This window comes from Penicillium manginii (genome assembly GCF_028828005.1).
Source record: "Penicillium manginii strain IBT 31320 chromosome Unknown utg000005l:1.0-5665137.0:1.0-5668048.0, whole genome shotgun sequence".
NCBI lineage: Eukaryota > Fungi > Ascomycota > Eurotiomycetes > Eurotiales > Aspergillaceae > Penicillium > Penicillium manginii.
In genome coordinates, this window is record NW_026643106.1 from 773,709 (window position 1) to 791,689 (window position 17,981).

The 17,981-nt window shown below is 49.4% G+C and overlaps 6 protein-coding genes across 6 annotated transcripts; 4 read left to right on the plus strand and 2 right to left on the minus strand.

Moving 5' to 3' along the window:
* Positions 1-567: 567 nt before the first annotated feature.
* Positions 568-8,388, plus strand: yvc1 (putative potassium ion channel Yvc1; the record flags this gene model as incomplete). Its single annotated transcript, XM_057103322.1, has 8 exons — positions 568-643; positions 700-1,027; positions 1,098-2,038; positions 2,094-2,234; positions 2,291-2,678; positions 4,394-7,682; positions 7,735-7,871; positions 7,929-8,388. The coding sequence occupies 8 exons, from the start codon at positions 568-570 to the stop codon at positions 8,386-8,388; spliced, it is 5,760 nt and encodes a 1,919-aa protein (XP_056958279.1).
* Positions 8,389-8,840: 452 nt separating this feature from the next.
* On the plus strand, positions 8,841-10,095 carry N7533_006673 (aldo/keto reductase; the record flags this gene model as incomplete). The annotated part of the gene is made up of 6 exons (XM_057103323.1): positions 8,841-8,915; positions 9,070-9,080; positions 9,134-9,191; positions 9,253-9,434; positions 9,508-9,877; positions 9,943-10,095. 6 exons carry the CDS (start codon positions 8,841-8,843, stop codon positions 10,093-10,095), a joined length of 849 nt encoding a protein of 282 aa, XP_056958280.1.
* Positions 10,096-10,849: 754 nt separating this feature from the next.
* Positions 10,850-11,930, plus strand: N7533_006674 (putative gamma-cysteine synthetase regulatory subunit; the record flags this gene model as incomplete). Its single annotated transcript, XM_057103324.1, has 2 exons — positions 10,850-10,872; positions 10,952-11,930. 2 exons carry the CDS (start codon positions 10,850-10,852, stop codon positions 11,928-11,930), a joined length of 1,002 nt encoding a protein of 333 aa, XP_056958281.1.
* A 168-nt stretch (positions 11,931-12,098) lies between these two features.
* Positions 12,099-12,923, minus strand: bud32 (serine/threonine protein kinase BUD32; the record flags this gene model as incomplete). Its single annotated transcript, XM_057103325.1, has 1 exon — positions 12,099-12,923. The coding sequence occupies one exon, from the start codon at positions 12,921-12,923 to the stop codon at positions 12,099-12,101; it is 825 nt and encodes a 274-aa protein (XP_056958282.1).
* Positions 12,924-13,413: 490 nt separating this feature from the next.
* N7533_006676 (uncharacterized protein) lies at positions 13,414-14,420 on the plus strand (the record flags this gene model as incomplete). Its single annotated transcript, XM_057103326.1, has 2 exons — positions 13,414-14,129; positions 14,198-14,420. 2 exons carry the CDS (start codon positions 13,414-13,416, stop codon positions 14,418-14,420), a joined length of 939 nt encoding a protein of 312 aa, XP_056958283.1.
* Positions 14,421-15,028: 608 nt separating this feature from the next.
* Positions 15,029-16,905, minus strand: N7533_006677 (fungal specific transcription factor domain-containing protein; the record flags this gene model as incomplete). Its single annotated transcript, XM_057103327.1, has 5 exons — positions 15,029-15,566; positions 15,627-15,856; positions 15,909-16,331; positions 16,391-16,701; positions 16,755-16,905. 5 exons carry the CDS (start codon positions 16,903-16,905, stop codon positions 15,029-15,031), a joined length of 1,653 nt encoding a protein of 550 aa, XP_056958284.1.
* Positions 16,906-17,981: the final 1,076 nt, after the last annotated feature.

Sequence of the window (17,981 nt, forward strand, 5' to 3'; positions counted from 1 at the left end):
CATTTACGCGATCAATGAGATAAGACTTGATTGGCTCTATGTGCTTCCTGGGTACGATTGCAGTCAGAAGTTGCCTTTCTACCAAGGGCAGTCGCCTTCTCCTCGGGCCCGGGGGTGATGAACTATCTACGTCCGACCCCGGTGCTGTCCTGAGTGCCAGAGGGTCAAGCCCTCGTACTCGTCCGAGCTTCTTTAGATGGAGTGTGTTCTGCTGCACGAGAGGCAAGTTCTGATGTACATAAAATTGTGATGCAACCGAGACGTTCAATGCCAGTGATGTTTCAAGAGCCATTGTTAATTCCTTCTATTCCCGGAACCAACTCCGCCCCTCCCATGTAATCATCCAAGGCCTAAATGTTTCCACGTAGACCCCACGAATCCGAATTCAAACCTAGAAGTCGGAGCTACGGGGCTTTGTGGCTGTGGCTGGCGGGGAAGACGCGCTTGGATCTTATCCGCCGATCGTTCGCTTCCAAGGTTCACCGCGCTTTACCTTTTGACCCCTTCAACTCCAGTCCGCACTCCTCGGGCATAGGACTCTTCAAGAACAATTACTAGTAAAACAACATGGGCCATTGGAGGGATCTTTTCAGGACCGATCGCGGCAGGGCTCATCACCGCTTGCAAGTCGAGCGGCGCCGGCGTACGTCATGGTTGAATGCAAGCTGTGTAACCACCTACTAATCCCCTTGTTATCAGTCCTCCCTGCGTATATCGCCGATCATACACCGTCGTCCGAAGCGTCTAAGGAGATCGCAAAGGTTGCTTTGAAACTAAAGTACCAAATTGAACAGGTGGTCTCCTGTGAGGTGGAGGAAGGTCTCCTAACCGACCCAAACAGTCACATCATCACGGACGATGTGGTGAAGACCTCCAAAAATGCAGGCGGCGAGGAGTACGCCGCCAGTGTTGTGTACTGCTTGCTTGTGTGCTTGCGATGGTTTCAAATCCAGGCCTCCAATGAGCTTTGGGATGCCGATCTTCACGAGGTTCGGGCTGTCGCTTGCGAGGTCATCGCTAAACGCATGTATGTGCACCCCCTATCCCCTTACAGGACATTTCTCTGTCCAATATAATTGCTAAAAGTCGACCTAAAGTATTGAATCGGAATCAAACCAGGACTACCTATTGAAGGATATCCTACTCAAACGCTACTCGATCTTCACTGAAGGGGTGGAGACCGGACCCGCCAACGTTATTGAACGCTCAGTGGATCTTCACGCGCTCAGGATCATTAGCTCCGCTGGCTACCAAAAATGCATTCACTATCTCTGGTGTGGCTGGATCTGCCAGGAAGAAGGCAACCCGACAAACTTTGTCGAGTACCAAGGGAAATCCAACACTAGCTACTGGTCCCACTTTCATCCCGATCGCATGAGGACCCCTCTATATCAGAATGTTTGTCAGATAATGTTCTCGCTGCTCTATCTCGCGCTGTATACGGCTGTCATTAATACAGTGAACCCAACTGGTGATCTCGATGTGGTCGAGGGTATTCTTTATGGGATGACATTGGCGTTCATCTGCGACGAAGTCGTCAAATTCTGGAAGGTCGGATGGAATTACCTCGAATTTTGGAACGCCTTCAACTCGACTCTTTACACACTTCTTGCGGTATCCTTCATCCTGCGTGTTGTCGCATTAGCACATTCGCCTTCTGAACACGATGAGCAAAGGCAACTTTTTAACAGACTGAGTTACAACTTCTTAGCCTTCTCCGGGCCCATGTTTTGGATGCGGATGATGCTCTATCTGGACACATTCCGTTTCTTTGGGGCAATGTTTGTGGTTCTGCGGGTCATGATGAAAGAGAGTCTGATCTTTTTCGCTCTCCTTTTCGTCGTGCTGGCCGGTTTCTTCCAGGCTTTCATTGGAATGGCTCAAGTGGACTCCGATATTCCTGTCTCCTTCACCAGACCCATCATTCAAGGCATGGCGAATAGTATCATGCAGAGTCCCGAGTTTGATACCTTCCAGGACTTTGCATTCCCATTCGGCATTATCCTTTACTATATCTTCAACTTCATCATCATGATCGGTATGTACATCGCTTCCTCTCTCGTGGAATGAAATGATGGCCTAATTGCAGACAGTGCTCTTGAACATTCTCATTGCCCTCTATAACAGTGCATATGAAGATATTTCTAGCAACGCTACAGATGAGTACATGGCTATCTTCGCGCAAAAAACCATGCAATTCGTTCGTGCTCCAGATGAGAACGTCTTCATTCCGCGTAAGTTCTTCCTTCCGCCAGAATGTTCGCCAGCCACTAATTTGGCCTATGACCAGCCTTCAACTTGATCGAAATTCTATGCCTTGTTCTACCCTTCGAATGGTGGATGTCGAAAGAGGGCTATGCCAAGCTGAACGATGTCGTGATGGGCATAATCTATTCACCCCTACTCGTTCTGACTGCTTGGGTAGAAGCCCACCAAGCAAACCAGATCCGTTGGAACCGTCGCCATGGCGAAGAGGACGAAGATAATCGACAGGAGTGGGAGTTTGTTGCCGAGGATGTCGACTTTGATCTTGACGATTTCTGGAAGGAGGAAGTGAAGCAATCCACGTCTGACATCAAAGCGAACAGCACCACCGTTGAGATCAGAGAGCTTAAGGAGCAGGTCGCCGCACTAACAGAGCTGGTGAAGAGCCTTAGCCAAGGCAAGGACGGAGCTGCGTAAGGTGATCAGTAGCATAGCTATTCAATCCCTCGAATGCTTCAATCTTCATGTATAGAAGCAGTGAGCTCACCTAGCAGTCTATATCATTTTGAGAAAATAGGTAGAGAGACCGGTGGTGCAATTTCACGTCTCTTTCAATCAAAACAGAGCAAAGTTGATCGAAGGAAAAGAGAAGCCCCGAACTCTTCAGTACTCCCCGGGCATTGGTTTTCTGGAGATGCCGCCCACCTCCGTCACTCTTTAGGTAGGCCACGGGAAGCCCTCCAGGCCAAAAAGCGACCCTGGCGACGAAGCAAAAAGATATCTCAGGTGATTTTTGTAGGAATAGCCGAACGGGGGGGGTCGAACCCCCAACCTTGAGATTAAGAGTCTCACGCTCTACCGATTGAGCTAGCCCGGCAGGGCTGTTGAAGAGGCGAGCACTTTTTGGCTATATGATCCACAAGCAGGGTTTTCATGCTCAGGCGGGTCATATTGGCCAATCACCGTCGCCAGCCCAGTAGAATATTAACTTCAGGAATTGAACCAAGGCTCTCAGGACCTTAGTTCATGTTGAGCTTTTTCAATATTTATTCAATGCTTTCAAGTTCGAAGAGGCATCTCACTTTTCCAGTTTGACGTTCTGTGTTTGTCGACGTTGGTGTTGGGGATATACCACCATGACAAAATCAACTAGCCCTGGAGTTATTTGAGAGAAATGGTGCATTTCAACTTGAAGGAATTGGCGGAACATTTTTGTGAACGACCAGGATTATGACATCCATGAAAGTAGAAATAAAAAATAGTAAATTCCATTACTACTACTAGTACTAGTAATAGGTTGCTTCCAATGTTCATCATCAAGCCGGAGTGTTGCCTACCTAGGTAGTGGAGTAGGTATTTGACGAGATATACATGAAACGAGCCCTGGAGTGGGTTGAGAAACTTCAAATTCAAGTTATTTTTCAGTATCAGCCCTGATATCTACCGTGATCTAGGTACCTTGTTGTTAGGTACCAGTGGGGATCAGAATATATACTTAGGTATTCAAGTTCTAAACACATTAAGGTTGATTGGACCACCATCTACTAACAGGAAGCTACATGAATCTGACTACCTAGTCAAAAAGTGATGTTCAATACCTAGGTAGTACTACTCGTAGTAGGTACCACCTGGGCACTGGCAACCGTGGACTTGGAAATATACTACTACCCTAGAACGGACCTCGGAGATACTTGTACTCCCGAATTCCTGTGCCACCATCTTGGCGTCAACCTTGGAACTTAACACCAGTAATTAAGTACGATCAGAGCTGCCCGCTCAGTATAAAAATAGGATCTGAGAGAACAGAGGTGTAATGACTGAATGGCATGAATTCATCGAACGTTTATCTAGTGTTTATGTATTTATGTACATATCGGAGAATTAATGCCTTAAGGTTCCGGCGCGAAATAGCGCGCAGGGTCCACCCTTAGTAAGCGCCTAGCGCGTCGGGGGCGAACCCTCTGGAACCATTTTTATATCCAAGGTGGCTTCTTCTATCAGGCATTCCCCGTTGGAAGGTTCTCTTGCGAGCGGTCTCTTTATGCGTTTCTAATTTGTCTACTCTCCGACCCAGAACGCGGTCTTTGATTGTCACCATGTGAGATTCCCATCGTTTATCCCCTCCGATTCGCTGAATCGATGACCCCCCCTCCCCCAGTGAACGCCTCCAACTAAACAATCTTCCCAGGGCGAAACTCGCCGATGACCCCCAGATTGAACATGCGTCCCTGCATAATCCCCTCCCTCTGCAATTGCATACCTACGTCTGGCCTTTCTTGATTATCTGGCCCGCCTTCTTCGCTTTTTATCTCTCCCCTGAGCGCTATGACACCTACATCCAGGGCCAGGAATGGACCTTCGTCTTTGCGGGGTCTATCATCACCGTCCAGTCGCTGCTTTGGCTGATGACAAAATGGAATATCAACATCGGCACTCTGTTTACCACCACTAGGGCCAACTCCATTGATTCCGCCCGCCTGATCAAAGTCATCCCCGTCACTAACGCCGGTTCCGCCGAGGTTTGCACTCTGATTCACGATAACTCCGGTGGCAAGAAGACCCTGTCGTTCCTTTTCCAGAAGCGCCGATTTCTGTACTACCCCGAAACTCGTTCCTTCGCTCCGCTGTCCTATGTCCTCGACTCCGAGCCAAAGCCCGCTCTCCAGTACTTCCAGCACAGCAAGGGTCTTACAACCAAGGCCGAGGTTGATCGCGTGCACTACCACTACGGTGACAACACTTTCGATATTCCCGTTCCCGGATTCGTCGAGCTCTTCCAGGAGCATGCGGTCGCCCCATTCTTCGTGTTCCAGATATTCTGTGTGGGACTTTGGATGCTGGATGAATATTGGTACTACTCTCTGTTCACTCTGTTCATGCTCGTCGCTTTTGAAAGCACCGTCGTGTGGCAGCGCCAACGTACTCTTACTGAATTCCGTGGAATGAGCATCAAGCCTTACGACGTCTGGGTGTATCGGGAGAACAAGTGGAGTGAAATCACTAGTGATCAGCTTCTTCCTGGCGATTTGATGTCGGTAAACCGCACCAAGGAGGATGGTGGCGTTGCTTGTGATATTCTTCTGATTGAGGGAAGTGTCATTGTCAACGAGGCCATGCTTTCTGGTGAAAGTACCCCGCTCCTGAAGGACTCGGTTCAGCTCCGACCCGGTGAGGACCTGATTGATCCGGAGGGCATGGACAAGAACTCGTTTGTGCATGGTGGAACCAAGGTCCTCCAAGTCACCCACCCCAACACTAACGGAGAGGAGACCATGAAGAACATTGCCAATGGCGTTACAATGCCCCCCGATAACGGCGCCTTGGGCGTGGTTGTCAAGACTGGCTTCGAGACCAGCCAGGGTAGCCTTGTCCGTACCATGATTTACTCCACTGAGCGTGTTTCCGCCAACAATGTTGAAGCTTTGCTCTTCATTCTGTTCCTCCTGATCTTCGCAATTGCCGCTTCTTGGTATGTCTGGCAAGAGGGTGTCGCTAAGGATCGCAAGCGATCCAAGCTCCTCCTGGACTGTGTGCTTATCGTTACGAGCGTTGTTCCCCCGGAGCTTCCCATGGAGCTAAGCTTGGCTGTCAACACCAGTCTTGCTGCCCTGAGCAAGTTTGCGATTTTCTGCACCGAGCCTTTCCGTATTCCCTTCGCTGGACGTGTCGATATCGCTTGCTTCGATAAGACCGGTACTTTGACTGGAGAAGATCTTGTCGTTGACGGTATCGCTGGAATTACTCTTGGTCAGGTCTCTGCCAAGGTCGAGGCCGATGGTGCCCACACAGAGCTATTCCAGCCTACCGCCGTTGGTTCTGATACCACTCTTGTTCTTGCTAGTGCCCACGCCTTGGTTAAATTGGACGAAGGCGAGGTTGTCGGTGACCCCATGGAGAAGGCCACTCTTTCTTGGCTCGGATGGACCTTGGGTAGAAATGACACCCTCACATCCAAGGGCTCCGCCCCCGTTGTGGCATCTCGCCCGGTCGAGTCCGTCCAAGTAAAGAGAAGATTCCAGTTTTCTTCTGCCCTGAAGCGCCAAAGTACCATTGCTACCGTCACCACCACCGACAAGAAGACTTCGAAGAAGGCCAAGGCCACCTTTGTTGGTGTTAAGGGTGCCCCCGAGACCATTAGAAGAATGCTGATCAACCCACCTCCTAACTACGAGGAAACTTTCAAGCACTTCACTCGCAATGGTGCCCGTGTTCTTGCTCTCGCCTACAAATACCTCTCTACCGAAGCTGAGATCTCTCAGAATCGCGTCAACAACTATACTCGTGAAGAAATCGAATCCGAACTGATTTTCGCTGGTTTCCTGGTCCTCCAATGTCCTCTCAAGGATGATGCCATCAAGTCCGTTCGCATGTTGAATGAGAGCAGCCACCGTGTCGTTATGATTACTGGTGACAACCCATTGACTGCTGTTCACGTCGCCCGCAAAGTTGAGATTGTCGACCGAGAGGTCCTTATCCTCGATGCCCCTGAAAATGATACCTCTGGAACCCGACTGGTTTGGCGTACAATTGACGACAAGCTGAATACCGATGTTGATCCCACCAAGCCCCTGGATCCCGAGATTATCAGGACTAAGGATATCTGTATTACCGGTTATGCTCTGGCTAAATTCAAGGGCCAGAAGGCCCTGCCCGATCTTCTCCGTCACACCTGGGTCTACGCCCGTGTGTCTCCCAAGCAAAAGGAGGATATTTTGCTCGGTCTTAAGGATGCTGGCTACACCACTCTGATGTGTGGTGATGGTACTAACGATGTCGGTGCTCTCAAGCAGGCCCACGTTGGTGTTGCCCTTCTCAATGGATCCCAAGAAGACCTCACCAAGATCGCCGAACACTACCGAACAACCAAAATGAAGGAGCTTTATGAGAAGCAGGTTGGCATGATGCAGCGCTTCAACCAGCCCGCTCCTCCTGTCCCGGCCCAGATTGCTCACATCTACCCACCTGGCCCTAGCAACCCGCACTACCAGAAGGCTATTGAGAGAGAAGCTCAGCGCAAGGGTACCGCAGCGATTGCTGCTGGTGGCAAGGGTGAAGAGATCCCGACCATCACCTCGCCTGGTGCTCAAGCCTTGCAATCGAATTTGACTCCTCAGCAGCAGAGACAGCAGCAGGCCCAGCAGGCTGCTGCCGGCCTTGCTGACAAGCTCACTTCGTCGATGTTGGAACAGGAGTTGGATGACAGCGAGCCCCCGACCATTAAGCTGGGAGATGCTTCCGTTGCCGCCCCCTTCACCAGTAAATTGGCCAATGTCATTGCTATCCCGAACATTCTCCGCCAAGGTCGTTGCACTCTGGTTGCCACGATTCAAATGTACAAGATTCTTGCGTTGAACTGCTTGATTAGCGCCTACAGTCTGAGTGTCATCTATCTCGACGGAATCAAGTTCGGCGATGGCCAGGTTACCATCAGTGGTATGCTGATGAGTGTTTGCTTCCTGTCAATCTCCCGCGCCAAGGTTCGTTGCTCTTGATATCTTGTTATGGTCGCCAATGCTAACCTAATTTTAGTCTGTCGAAGGTCTTTCTAAGGAGCGCCCGCAGCCAAACATCTTCAATGTTTACATCATTGGATCCGTTCTTGGCCAATTTGCTATTCACATTGTGACTCTGATCTACCTGTCGCGTTATGTCTATAAGATCGAACCGTACGTGTATACACCCGCGATGCCACCATGGAGGGATGCTGACAATTTTTTTTACAGGAGAGACGACAACGTCGATCTCGAGGGTGAATTTGAGCCTTCTCTTCTCAACAGCGCCATCTACCTCCTCCAACTGATCCAGCAAATCTCCACTTTCTCGATTAACTACCAGGGCCGTCCCTTCCGCGAGTCTATCCGGGAGAACAAGGCCATGTACTGGGGCCTTGTTGCCGCATCGGGTGTCGCATTCTCCTGCGCGACCGAGTTCGTACCTGAGATCAACGAGAAGTTGCGCCTGGTGCCATTCAGCAACGAGTTCAAGATTACCCTGACCGTGCTGATGATCTTCGACTACGGTGGCTGCTGGATCATTGAGAATGTGCTCAAGCAGTTGTTCAGTGACTTCCGCCCCAAGGATATTGCCGTCCGCCGTCCTGATCAGCTGCAGCGCGAGGCTGAGCGCAAGGCCCAGGAAGAGGCCGAAGCGGCACAGCAGAAAGAGCAACAGAGGACGATCTAGATGATGTCTAGAAGACTAGAAGAGAAGGATGTCATGTACTGTATACATAGAGAGATGATGCTGGACTGATAGAAGTACATCGATTCTAATACATGTTTTTGATGATTTTGAAATTGCTCTCGTCAATTATTGTAGAGAAAATGGATCATAGCAAGCTTTCCTCCCTAGTAGGTGTGAGCTTGCCAAGCAGGGAAATTGTAGTGTAATGTCGGTTCAAGTTGATTCCAAGTCAGTCTTAGGAGGAATTCGTGGATTCTCGAGGTCAACCATTGGTCGCGAATGTGTATACCAGAGTTCATCAGCCAAGGTGGCTGCGTTGACTGCCCCCACTTAATACCTAGGTATGATCTCATCGCCTCCGAGGCGGCATCGAAGTCCGCAATTCGTTCTTTCTATCTTCGTGACCTAGAACAACTCTCGCAATTGTTGAAATATATCGCGATCGTGACAAAATGGCATCCAAACTGACTCTCCAGTCTACCCGCCGAATGCTATCGGGTCATGAGATCCCCGCTATTGGCTATGGGGTAAGTTCCCTCTCATTCAACCTTTGAACATTGGGCCGGGTTCTCCAAGAGTGCCAGTGGGTGATGGAGTGTGTCCGGGTCTCGTTGCAAGTCCTCAGGCGTCATTCCGGATATCCAGAGCTGCAGCTAAAATGGCCCTCTCTTTTCATTATAGGTTTACATGATGTGGGTATCAACATCCCCGCACTTGGACTCATCTGACAGCCTTGGTTGAATAGCAATCCATCTTCCACCGAGAAGGCCACCGCAGAGGCCCTTAAAGTGGGATTCCGCCATGTAAGTAGCTTGATTTTATGGTGGATCTGCTCTCGATTCGAGCTAAGATGCATATCACCAGATCGACTCAGCGATCATGTATCGCAACGAGAAAGGCTGCGGCCGCGCGATCCAGAACTCGGGACTCGACCGATCTGAGATCTTTCTGACGACGAAGATTCCTCCGGGATCAATGGGTTACGAACAGACCAAACGAGCTGTCAGCTCTAGTCTACGAGAAGTAGGACAGGATTATTTCGATCTGTAAGATCGCCTTGGACCAGGAGGTGAAGCCGGTCCCGTTGATATTACTGCTGATTAATACGAATAACCACAGGATTCTCATTCATGCACCATACGGCGGAAAGACCGCACGACTGGGCGCATGGGAAGCTCTCGTCGAAGCCCAGAAAGCCGGCAAGGTGAGATCGATCGGAGTTTCTAACTATGGAATCCACCACCTTGAAGAGCTGGAGGCGTATATTCAGAACGGAGGCGGGGGCGAAATATCCGTCGGCCAGTATGAGCTGCATCCCTGGTTGGACCATTCAGATATCATTGAATGGTTGCAGAAACGCAAGATCATCGTTGAGGCATATTCGCCTCTCGCTCACGGAGAGCGACTTGATGAGCCTGTACTGCAGACAATCGGGAAGAAGTATAACAAGTCGCCGGCCCAGGTGATGATTAGATGGAGTTTGCAGATGGTGAGTGGAAACTCCATGACAAAAATAAAATAAGGAGAATAGAGGCTAATCTGTTGAATATACAGGGCTTACTGCCGTTGCCCAAGTCGGTCACGCCCCATCGTATCCGGGAGAACACAGAGGTGTTTGACTTTGAACTATCAGCGGAAGATATGGATTTGCTGGACACGGGGGAGTATTGTCCGACAGACTGGGATCCGACAGTCGATGAGGATTAGCCAAAAATCTGCTGTGCTATCTCCTCTGCAAATTCCCGATATACTTGGCACTCGGTACACCTGAGCCTGATATGTGGATTGTCCCCCTCAGCATGTGCATCCTAGTCGGTCCACCCTTGAACCCCAAGACATTGTATATCGTCTAATACAATCGAGTAAAATTATCACTTCCGAATGTTCACCTTGTAGTACTAGTACAATATAAGGAGAGGATAGCTGCATATGGAGGATGTATTAACTCCAGTCACATGGGCCAAGAGTTAAGCTTGTGATACTGAAAGCCTCAAGTTGTGTATCCTCTATCGGATGTATGGCTAACGTATACATCGCGCTGGCAGGTGTTCAGGCGACATACGGCAATGGAGACTTGCCCATTCTGGTTCGGGGTACGAATGTCTAGTGGAACTTGAAGACATAGTAGTGGTCTTAGGCGGAGGATACTTGGATGGTTAATAGATTGACTGTCGGTTATTTAGAAATTCCAGTGGTTGATCAAGTAGAGGATTAATAGCCCCATAGATGGTAGAAGGTAGAAAGTAGTAGATTTGCTGGATTGTTAACGTTGACTACTGTGATTACATTGATTTGTCATTCAAATCGCGGAGAGGCGGGGGTATCCTAGGGTAGACATTCCCAGCGGGGCTTCCTCTTCCTCTATCAGTCCTCTCCCTCTTCTCCTCTCCCTCTATAGAGGCCTTGGAATTACCTCCTGATCACACCCCGACATCCCTCTCATCACCAGATCATCGCCACCATGAAGTTGATTCTCTCCACCTCGTAAGTGGCCGACCCAACGAATGCGACCAGAAAGCGGCGGGGGAGACGGAAAAAAAAAGAGACTAACATGACTCAATAGCAATCTCATGCAGGGCGGTCGGCCATCCGTGATTCGCCAGCCTCTCACTCAAAAATCCAATATCGAGCTGATCAATTCCCTCCGATCCAACTTCCTCGCCTCGCAGCAGTTCCAAGCCAACGGGACAGAGTCGCGCGTCAATGGACATACCAACGGAGATGCGAATGCGAATGCAAATGCGAATGGCTCTAGCAGCGACCCCAAGCACCACCAAGACCATCGCTCATGGACCGGGAACGTCGCAGGAGATCTATATATCCCCGCGATCGACTTTTCACAGCCCGGACTGTCGGAGGAGCGGGATCAATACGATATTACCGTGAAGTTGTTCTATCTACCGGGGATCCCCGCGTCGAGACGATGCGCACACACTAGGGAGGCGATTGATTTGGTATTGAAGGAGCTACACGTGAAGTCTATCGATTTGCTGATCGTCTCGTTCCCGGGGATTCTCTTCGACGCAGACGACGACAGTGAGGACGAGGATAACGAAGCGAGTACCGGCGAGCCCGCCGACGACTTCGACAGTATGGTGCAAACATGGCGGGTCTTGGAATCGCTGCATGAGCAGGGTATGATTTCCCAGCTGGGCGTGGCCGAGTTTGGCAGCGAGCGCCTGGCTCGATTCCTGCCTCACACCCAGGTCAAGCCCTCCGTCGACCAGATCAATCTCAAGGACTGTTGTGTTGTGCCCAAGTCGTTGATTCTATACGCGAAGGAGGAGAAGATTCAACTCCTCACCCACAACGATTGCAATGATATCCTCCCCGTTGGCACGACGAGAGAACTCCTCGGCCCTGGCGAGAGGGGTGCGGGAATCCTGGCCTCCACGCCAGAGGGAAATGATGGCATCCAGGGAGACGTTGAGCCGCAGTGGGTGGTCAAGTATACAGCCGTGGTGAAGGATCGGGGAGTAGTTGAGAACAAGGGGTACTTCGCACTGGCGGACGTGGGCACATGCGTCAAGAACCGGTCGTGAGGAACGGAACTGTGGTCGTTAAACATTCATATTCATGATTCAGCGTGGCGTTTTTGAGGATCCAGATGAGATCAAATCTATCCATATGGGAGAAAGCATTCGGTCATGGTCATTGGGGAGGGGGGAGAGAGAGGAACAGGGTTCTGTGCATAGAAAAGACGAATCTCTTTATCCAAGCATGCTCCGCTTGCGACCTCTCATCCGCACATCCTCCAGCCTCTTGAGCGTAGAAATAGCGCCACGGTGACTCTCGCGGTATCCGTGCACCAATTCCTCCATAAAAGGTTCCGATCGCGGGTGCGTACTGCCTATCGCCCGTTCCAACACGTATAAATCCACAGCTCGGTCCTCATCCTGCACGCTCTGCGACGCGAGTCCGAAATCAATCAGGACGACCTCGCCTTGTGTCGAGACACCCGTCGGACTGGCCTTGGCCTCAGTATCCTCCGCCGGTAAGCGAAGCATAAGGTTGCTTGTTGTCAAGTCGCCGTGAACGACGCCAGCCTTGTGCAGCCCACCAAGGGCCTTGCCGATGCGCCGTAAAAGGGCCTTGACGCGAGCATTTTCCTGCTCCAACTGCGCGGCATCAAGGGATGAGGCATTCTTCTTCATCCATGCTTCCCATTGTTCCAGCACGACGCGCACAACAGGCCCATCAATCCACTCCATCATCAACCATGCTCCTCCCCACCCTGCTTCATCGCCGCCCTGTCCTTCCCAGTCGAGCGCGAGAACGGCGGGGACACTGACGCCTTCGCGAACCAATTTGGCAAGACAGCGTGCCTCTTGAATTATCCGTTGCCGAGTGAGCCGACGGTCGAGAATTGGGTGTCGATAGGGCTTGGAAGGGCGGACTTTGAGTGCGGCGGGGATGGAGGGGTCGAGCGAGAAGGTCTTGTAGAGATGGCCTTCGGCGCCTTGTGTGAGGAGCTCGGGCGCAGGATTGGTGCTGTTGAAAGGAGCCGGAAGGGCCGGGGGTTTATATTCGGCCATGGAGAAAACTAGTAGATTTTTGCGGAATGGTGGAGGTTGAAGTTGAAAGAGAAGCTAAGGTGAGCTCGACGGGAAAAGTTCCCAAGTTCAAGTTTGGTGGGGCTTGTTTGATTGGTTGGCCTGGGACTATAAAATCACTACCTACGATATTATAGCCATCATCTCTTTTCAATCCCAGAAATGAGCTGGATGAATGATGCCTTTTATGAAAAGAGAGCCTTGGAAGTTGAAAATTGATGTTTCATTCTTTCTTTCTTTTCTTTTCCACTTGACAGTTGGTTCTACGCTAGCCCCCTCCGTATTAACACAACAACCCCGCCGAGGGGGCCATACTAGTAAAAAGTACTAGTATTTTACATGGAGCCTGAGTTGTTGTACGTAATCCAAGAACTAGTAAATTAGTGTTAATTTATAAATCCAGCACTGGAAGTTTGTATTTCAGACCCATCCCTAACTGTGAAACCCAGCCATGTACAACATTCCTTCCAATATGGGCTCGTATGTAGAAGATCGTGTTGCCATTGTTGTTGGAGCTACCGTTAGTGAGCACCTAAACTTGAAAGCATGGGAGTCTCTTGAACCTTTACTGATAATTAAAATTCAGTCCGGAATGGGAATCGATATTGCCACGGATCTCTTCACACGCGGATGGAAGGTCGCTTGTGTAGGCCGGCGTCGTGAAGCAGGGGAAGCTCTTCTTAAGACTCTCCCAGGGAACAACGCTCGATTCTTTCCCGCCGACGTATCAAACTATGATCAGTATGCGGGCGTGTTTCGCGAAATTCACAAATTATGGGGTCGCATTGATGCACTATGTGCTAATTCTGGCATCGTCGATACGTCTTCTATCTACATATACGATTGGAAGAATAAGAGTGTTGATGAGGTTCCTCCGGCCCCGGAATTGGATGTTGTCGATATAAACTACAAGGGAGTCGTTCACGGTACACAGTTGGCGACGCATTTCATGAGGTATAATCCTCAACCTGGGGGACGCATTGTGATCACTGGAAGTATTGGAGGTGTTTTCCCTCATGAGTCTTATCCAGTTTACTGCGGCACCAAGGCCGCAGTAAACCAATTTGTGCGTGGCACGGCCACACTATTGAAGCAGAAAGAGAACATCATGATCAATGTTGTGATGCCAGGAATGGTGGAAACTCCTATCGTCCCCCCAGAGATGATTGCCGCTGTGACTCCTGAATGGTGAGAACCCTCCCAGGGCCTACCCTGAGGCCTTTCGACCAGATGCTGACCCACTAATTTTCGCTTAGTTTGACCCCAGTGAAGACAATCTTGAAGGCGTACCAGGTTTTCCTCGAAGATACCACAGGGATGACTGGCCAAACACTTGAGTGTTCAGCTGATAAGCTGATCTACTACAACATGCCCGAGTATGGCAACGGGCGCATCACGAAACGGGCCGTCACAGTCTGGGAGCCGTTGTTTCGAATGATGCATGGTGAAGATTCGCAGTTACCGGATGCAATTCCATGAAGCCGAGTTTGATCGGAACAAATCACACGAGAAAAAACTTGCAAATGCCATACTGTACTATCATGGTCTCGGCACACATCAAATTGATCTCGTTTGGAATGTGGGAAAATCCAGTCAAAATTACTAGTACCTCCTGGGAAACCGACTTGTTGGTTTGCTTTTAGATTACGACCTATTACCACCCACCTGGTATTTTGCGTTTCTACTAAATCCTTCGGCCCACGATCGACGGTCCGAAACATCGACAGCTGTCGAATCCAGAAATATTGACCCATCAGCTCGTATGCGGTGGGCCGCGGGACGGGCTGGCGTGGCGTGGCCCGCAGCCGTGGAGCTTAGCCCAGACTTTGGAGTCAAAATCTCAGCCGGTTGTACTTGTTAGGGCGTCTTAGTGCTGTCAGTATTGTTTTGGGACTGAATACGGAGCATCTTGACTTCACTTGGTATTCGAGCCAATGTCAATGGAGCCCGATTTCAATTTTCAATCACTCCCTCCAACCATTTCACGACAGCCTACGCTCTTTATGACACAGTCACTAGCCCTGCGGGGAGAAAAAACAGTTCCATGTGTTGAGATATTTCGAGTAATACATAGTATTGTCAGATAATTAATTTTGTAGACCGTGAATCATGTCTACGCCCTCGATATCAAGCCACTCGACGGAGGGTTGTAAGTTGAAGAGCTCAAACATTAATCCGTCGTCCCATATAGAAGCCGACCTAGTCGCGGGGTCGCCAAGTTCATGACAAACCGACTGACTTTCTGGCAATGAGGGAAGTCCATCCGGGGGCATTTCATCTTGTCCAGGTGTAGGCAGGGAGGCAGTTTGATCAGCAATGTCTACGCCAGTCTCAAAGTCACCGCCATTTGAAAGCATCTGGATATGCGTTGCTCGGTTGCAAGAAGACCGGCCCTCCTGAGATCTGCGAGGATCTCCACTGGAAGGAATGTCGTGTAGTTCAGCACAAAGACCGATCAGCTCAGATAGGAGTCTGTGAAGATTCATGCCGATAATGTACTGCTCTTTGAGCCTTGATATTGTGACAGTGACTTCTTTCAATAATCTGAGATCATCCATATTTGAAGTAGCGACAACGTTGCAGAAAATAACGAAGAATGGCGTGAGTGGGTATAGTAATACCGTCCTATTTATTGTTAGTTAGAGCACTTCGAATATTTATGAAGAAGAAAAAAAAACGATATACCAGAATAAATAGTCGGGCGTGATGCTGGACTTTGAGCATATGTGCTTCTGACATGCTTGCATCGAATGGAGGGCCTTTCGTGCGTATCGTAAACACTCTTCCCGCCTAGTCTTGTCTTGCAAAGAAGATGAGTCTAGACGAAGAACCGTAGTAGCGATTGAGAAGAATGTGAAATCAACTGTATCCCATTCGATCATAATTGAGGGTTCGCGGTGTGGCGGATACCGCGACTAGAGGAATCTCAGTATATTCCATCAAAGGTGTAAATGGAAAGTTGATTACCTGCTGTATTTCATCGCCAATAGACTTCAGCTCAGTTTGAATATTCTCTAACATGAATTCTTTGTTTGCAAGTATTTGATGACGCGGATCCTTGAGCACCAGCGACAAGGCGACATCTTGGACGCGGGCGAGCTTCACCAAGATCTTGACATGCATTGAGATTGGTAGCTGAGGATCCGTGGGAACGAGATCTGCTGGATTGAATGGCAGCTGTGGTAGGGACGGAGGGCGAAGTAGAAGCATGCTCAGTGTCTTGTCCATATAATAGCAATAGTAGATGCAGCGACGGATTTCGTTTTCTTCATCACTGTCAGAGTCAAAGCTCGTCATTTTGTGATAACTAAGAGCGACAATAGAGCGAGATGCAAGAGAGACCAAAAACCATGATCTTGTCGTGTCGCCATGAAGTTGGACAACCGCCGCCTGATCAAGAGTCAATAGAAATGCTTAGAAAAAAGACAAGACGAACAGGCACTGCTTACCCCTGCAAGAAGAGCTTGCAACATTGCAAGATTTGGCGAGCGAGTGAAATCAATCCTTCTGAGGCATTCCAAAGTCGCAGCGCTATATACCTTGCGAGATTTGTCCAAGTACTCAGACATTTGGTCAGACGGGCATACCCGTAGCCATCGACTGATGAAAGTAGTCGCCTTCGAGAATAAGCATAATTTGTATTGGAGCGCCATCTCGCCATAAACAGTGTTGCTCATGATTGCCAAAGACATTCGCTCCATAGTCTGAGATGATAGATGATCTGCCCAGACGAGGCCTTGTGCTTCCATTTTACTTGATCCTGTATAAATTAGCGTGTAACTGGTTGTAGGGAAACAGAAGTGGTGGACCTACCATGAATTGTCATATAATGCAACTCAGGTGGGATGTTATCCACGATAGACGCGTCTCTGTGTTCATTCTCATCGTGCTGTGCATGGTATCCCTGGTGCGATGCCGTTGCGAATACTTTAACAATCGTAAGGGCGTGTTCCAATGCTCGCATCCGACTTGCAGGCAGATTTGAATGCGATTCAAGCTCTTGTTGAATCAAGGTGGTAGAGTTATCTACCAGATCATGCTTATCAACAGGCCCTTCATGTGGCCTTAACGTTGAATCAAAAATGCTTGATGGTGTAGAGGCACCGGTTCCGATCTCAGGCCCCTGTGCTCTCCCTTGCTGTCGTTTATTGGCTTTGACACCGCTATGCGAGGGCCTATTGGATTGAAAATTTAGTCAAGCATCTGTAGAGTTTCAATTCCTCGCGACTTACGATGGTGGCACTCCTCGACGCGGTCGACGGCCTCTCAATCGGTCTCGAGTGCATGAAACTCCAATCGAAGCACAGCTTCGACATTCCGCCTGTCTATCGCATTTTGTCTGTGGTGTATGAAGGTATGAGAAAGAGAAGTTCACCTAGAAGCAAAAGGTATTGAAATACCTTTCTTGCATGGCACAAATCACACTGGTGGAATGTTAGAAAAAGAGTGGTTGGTATGGATAGTATCGAATTAATTGAACATACTGCTTGAAGTCCCCCGGTGACAAACAAAGCCCCGGTCCGAAATGCTGGAGATTGGGGCATAATAAATTTTCTCGGGTTCAGCCTAGGGAAGTCTCCCTACAGTTCGTTATGACCACGAGGAAGATCCCGTAGACCCGCACTGCTGGCGATGACGTATCGAGCCTAGAACGATGCTAAATTTAGGAGACGGAAATCACTTGGTGGTTTCCAGAACTAACATCCATGCATCTGGAATCCGAATGCACGAACATTTGCAGGCCGCACTGACGTGAAAAGACGGTGTGAACTATTCAATCACACCTCAAATTGAGATCGTGATGAGGCGGAAATTTCGGAAGTTACTTGAAAAGGGAAACTTCCGAACCAATCAAGATCCTTCAATTTGCCCAAACTCAAGTATTTGGTTATGTAACAGGACGCTGATTGGCTCACTCGGAGAATTCGAAGCTGCCTACTGTCCTGCTTCTTGAGAGTAAAGAGAGGAGGAAAAATAAAAGATTTGGATAAGTTACTGTATTAATTGGAGGCTAAAATTATTTCAAGACTCTCTGAATAA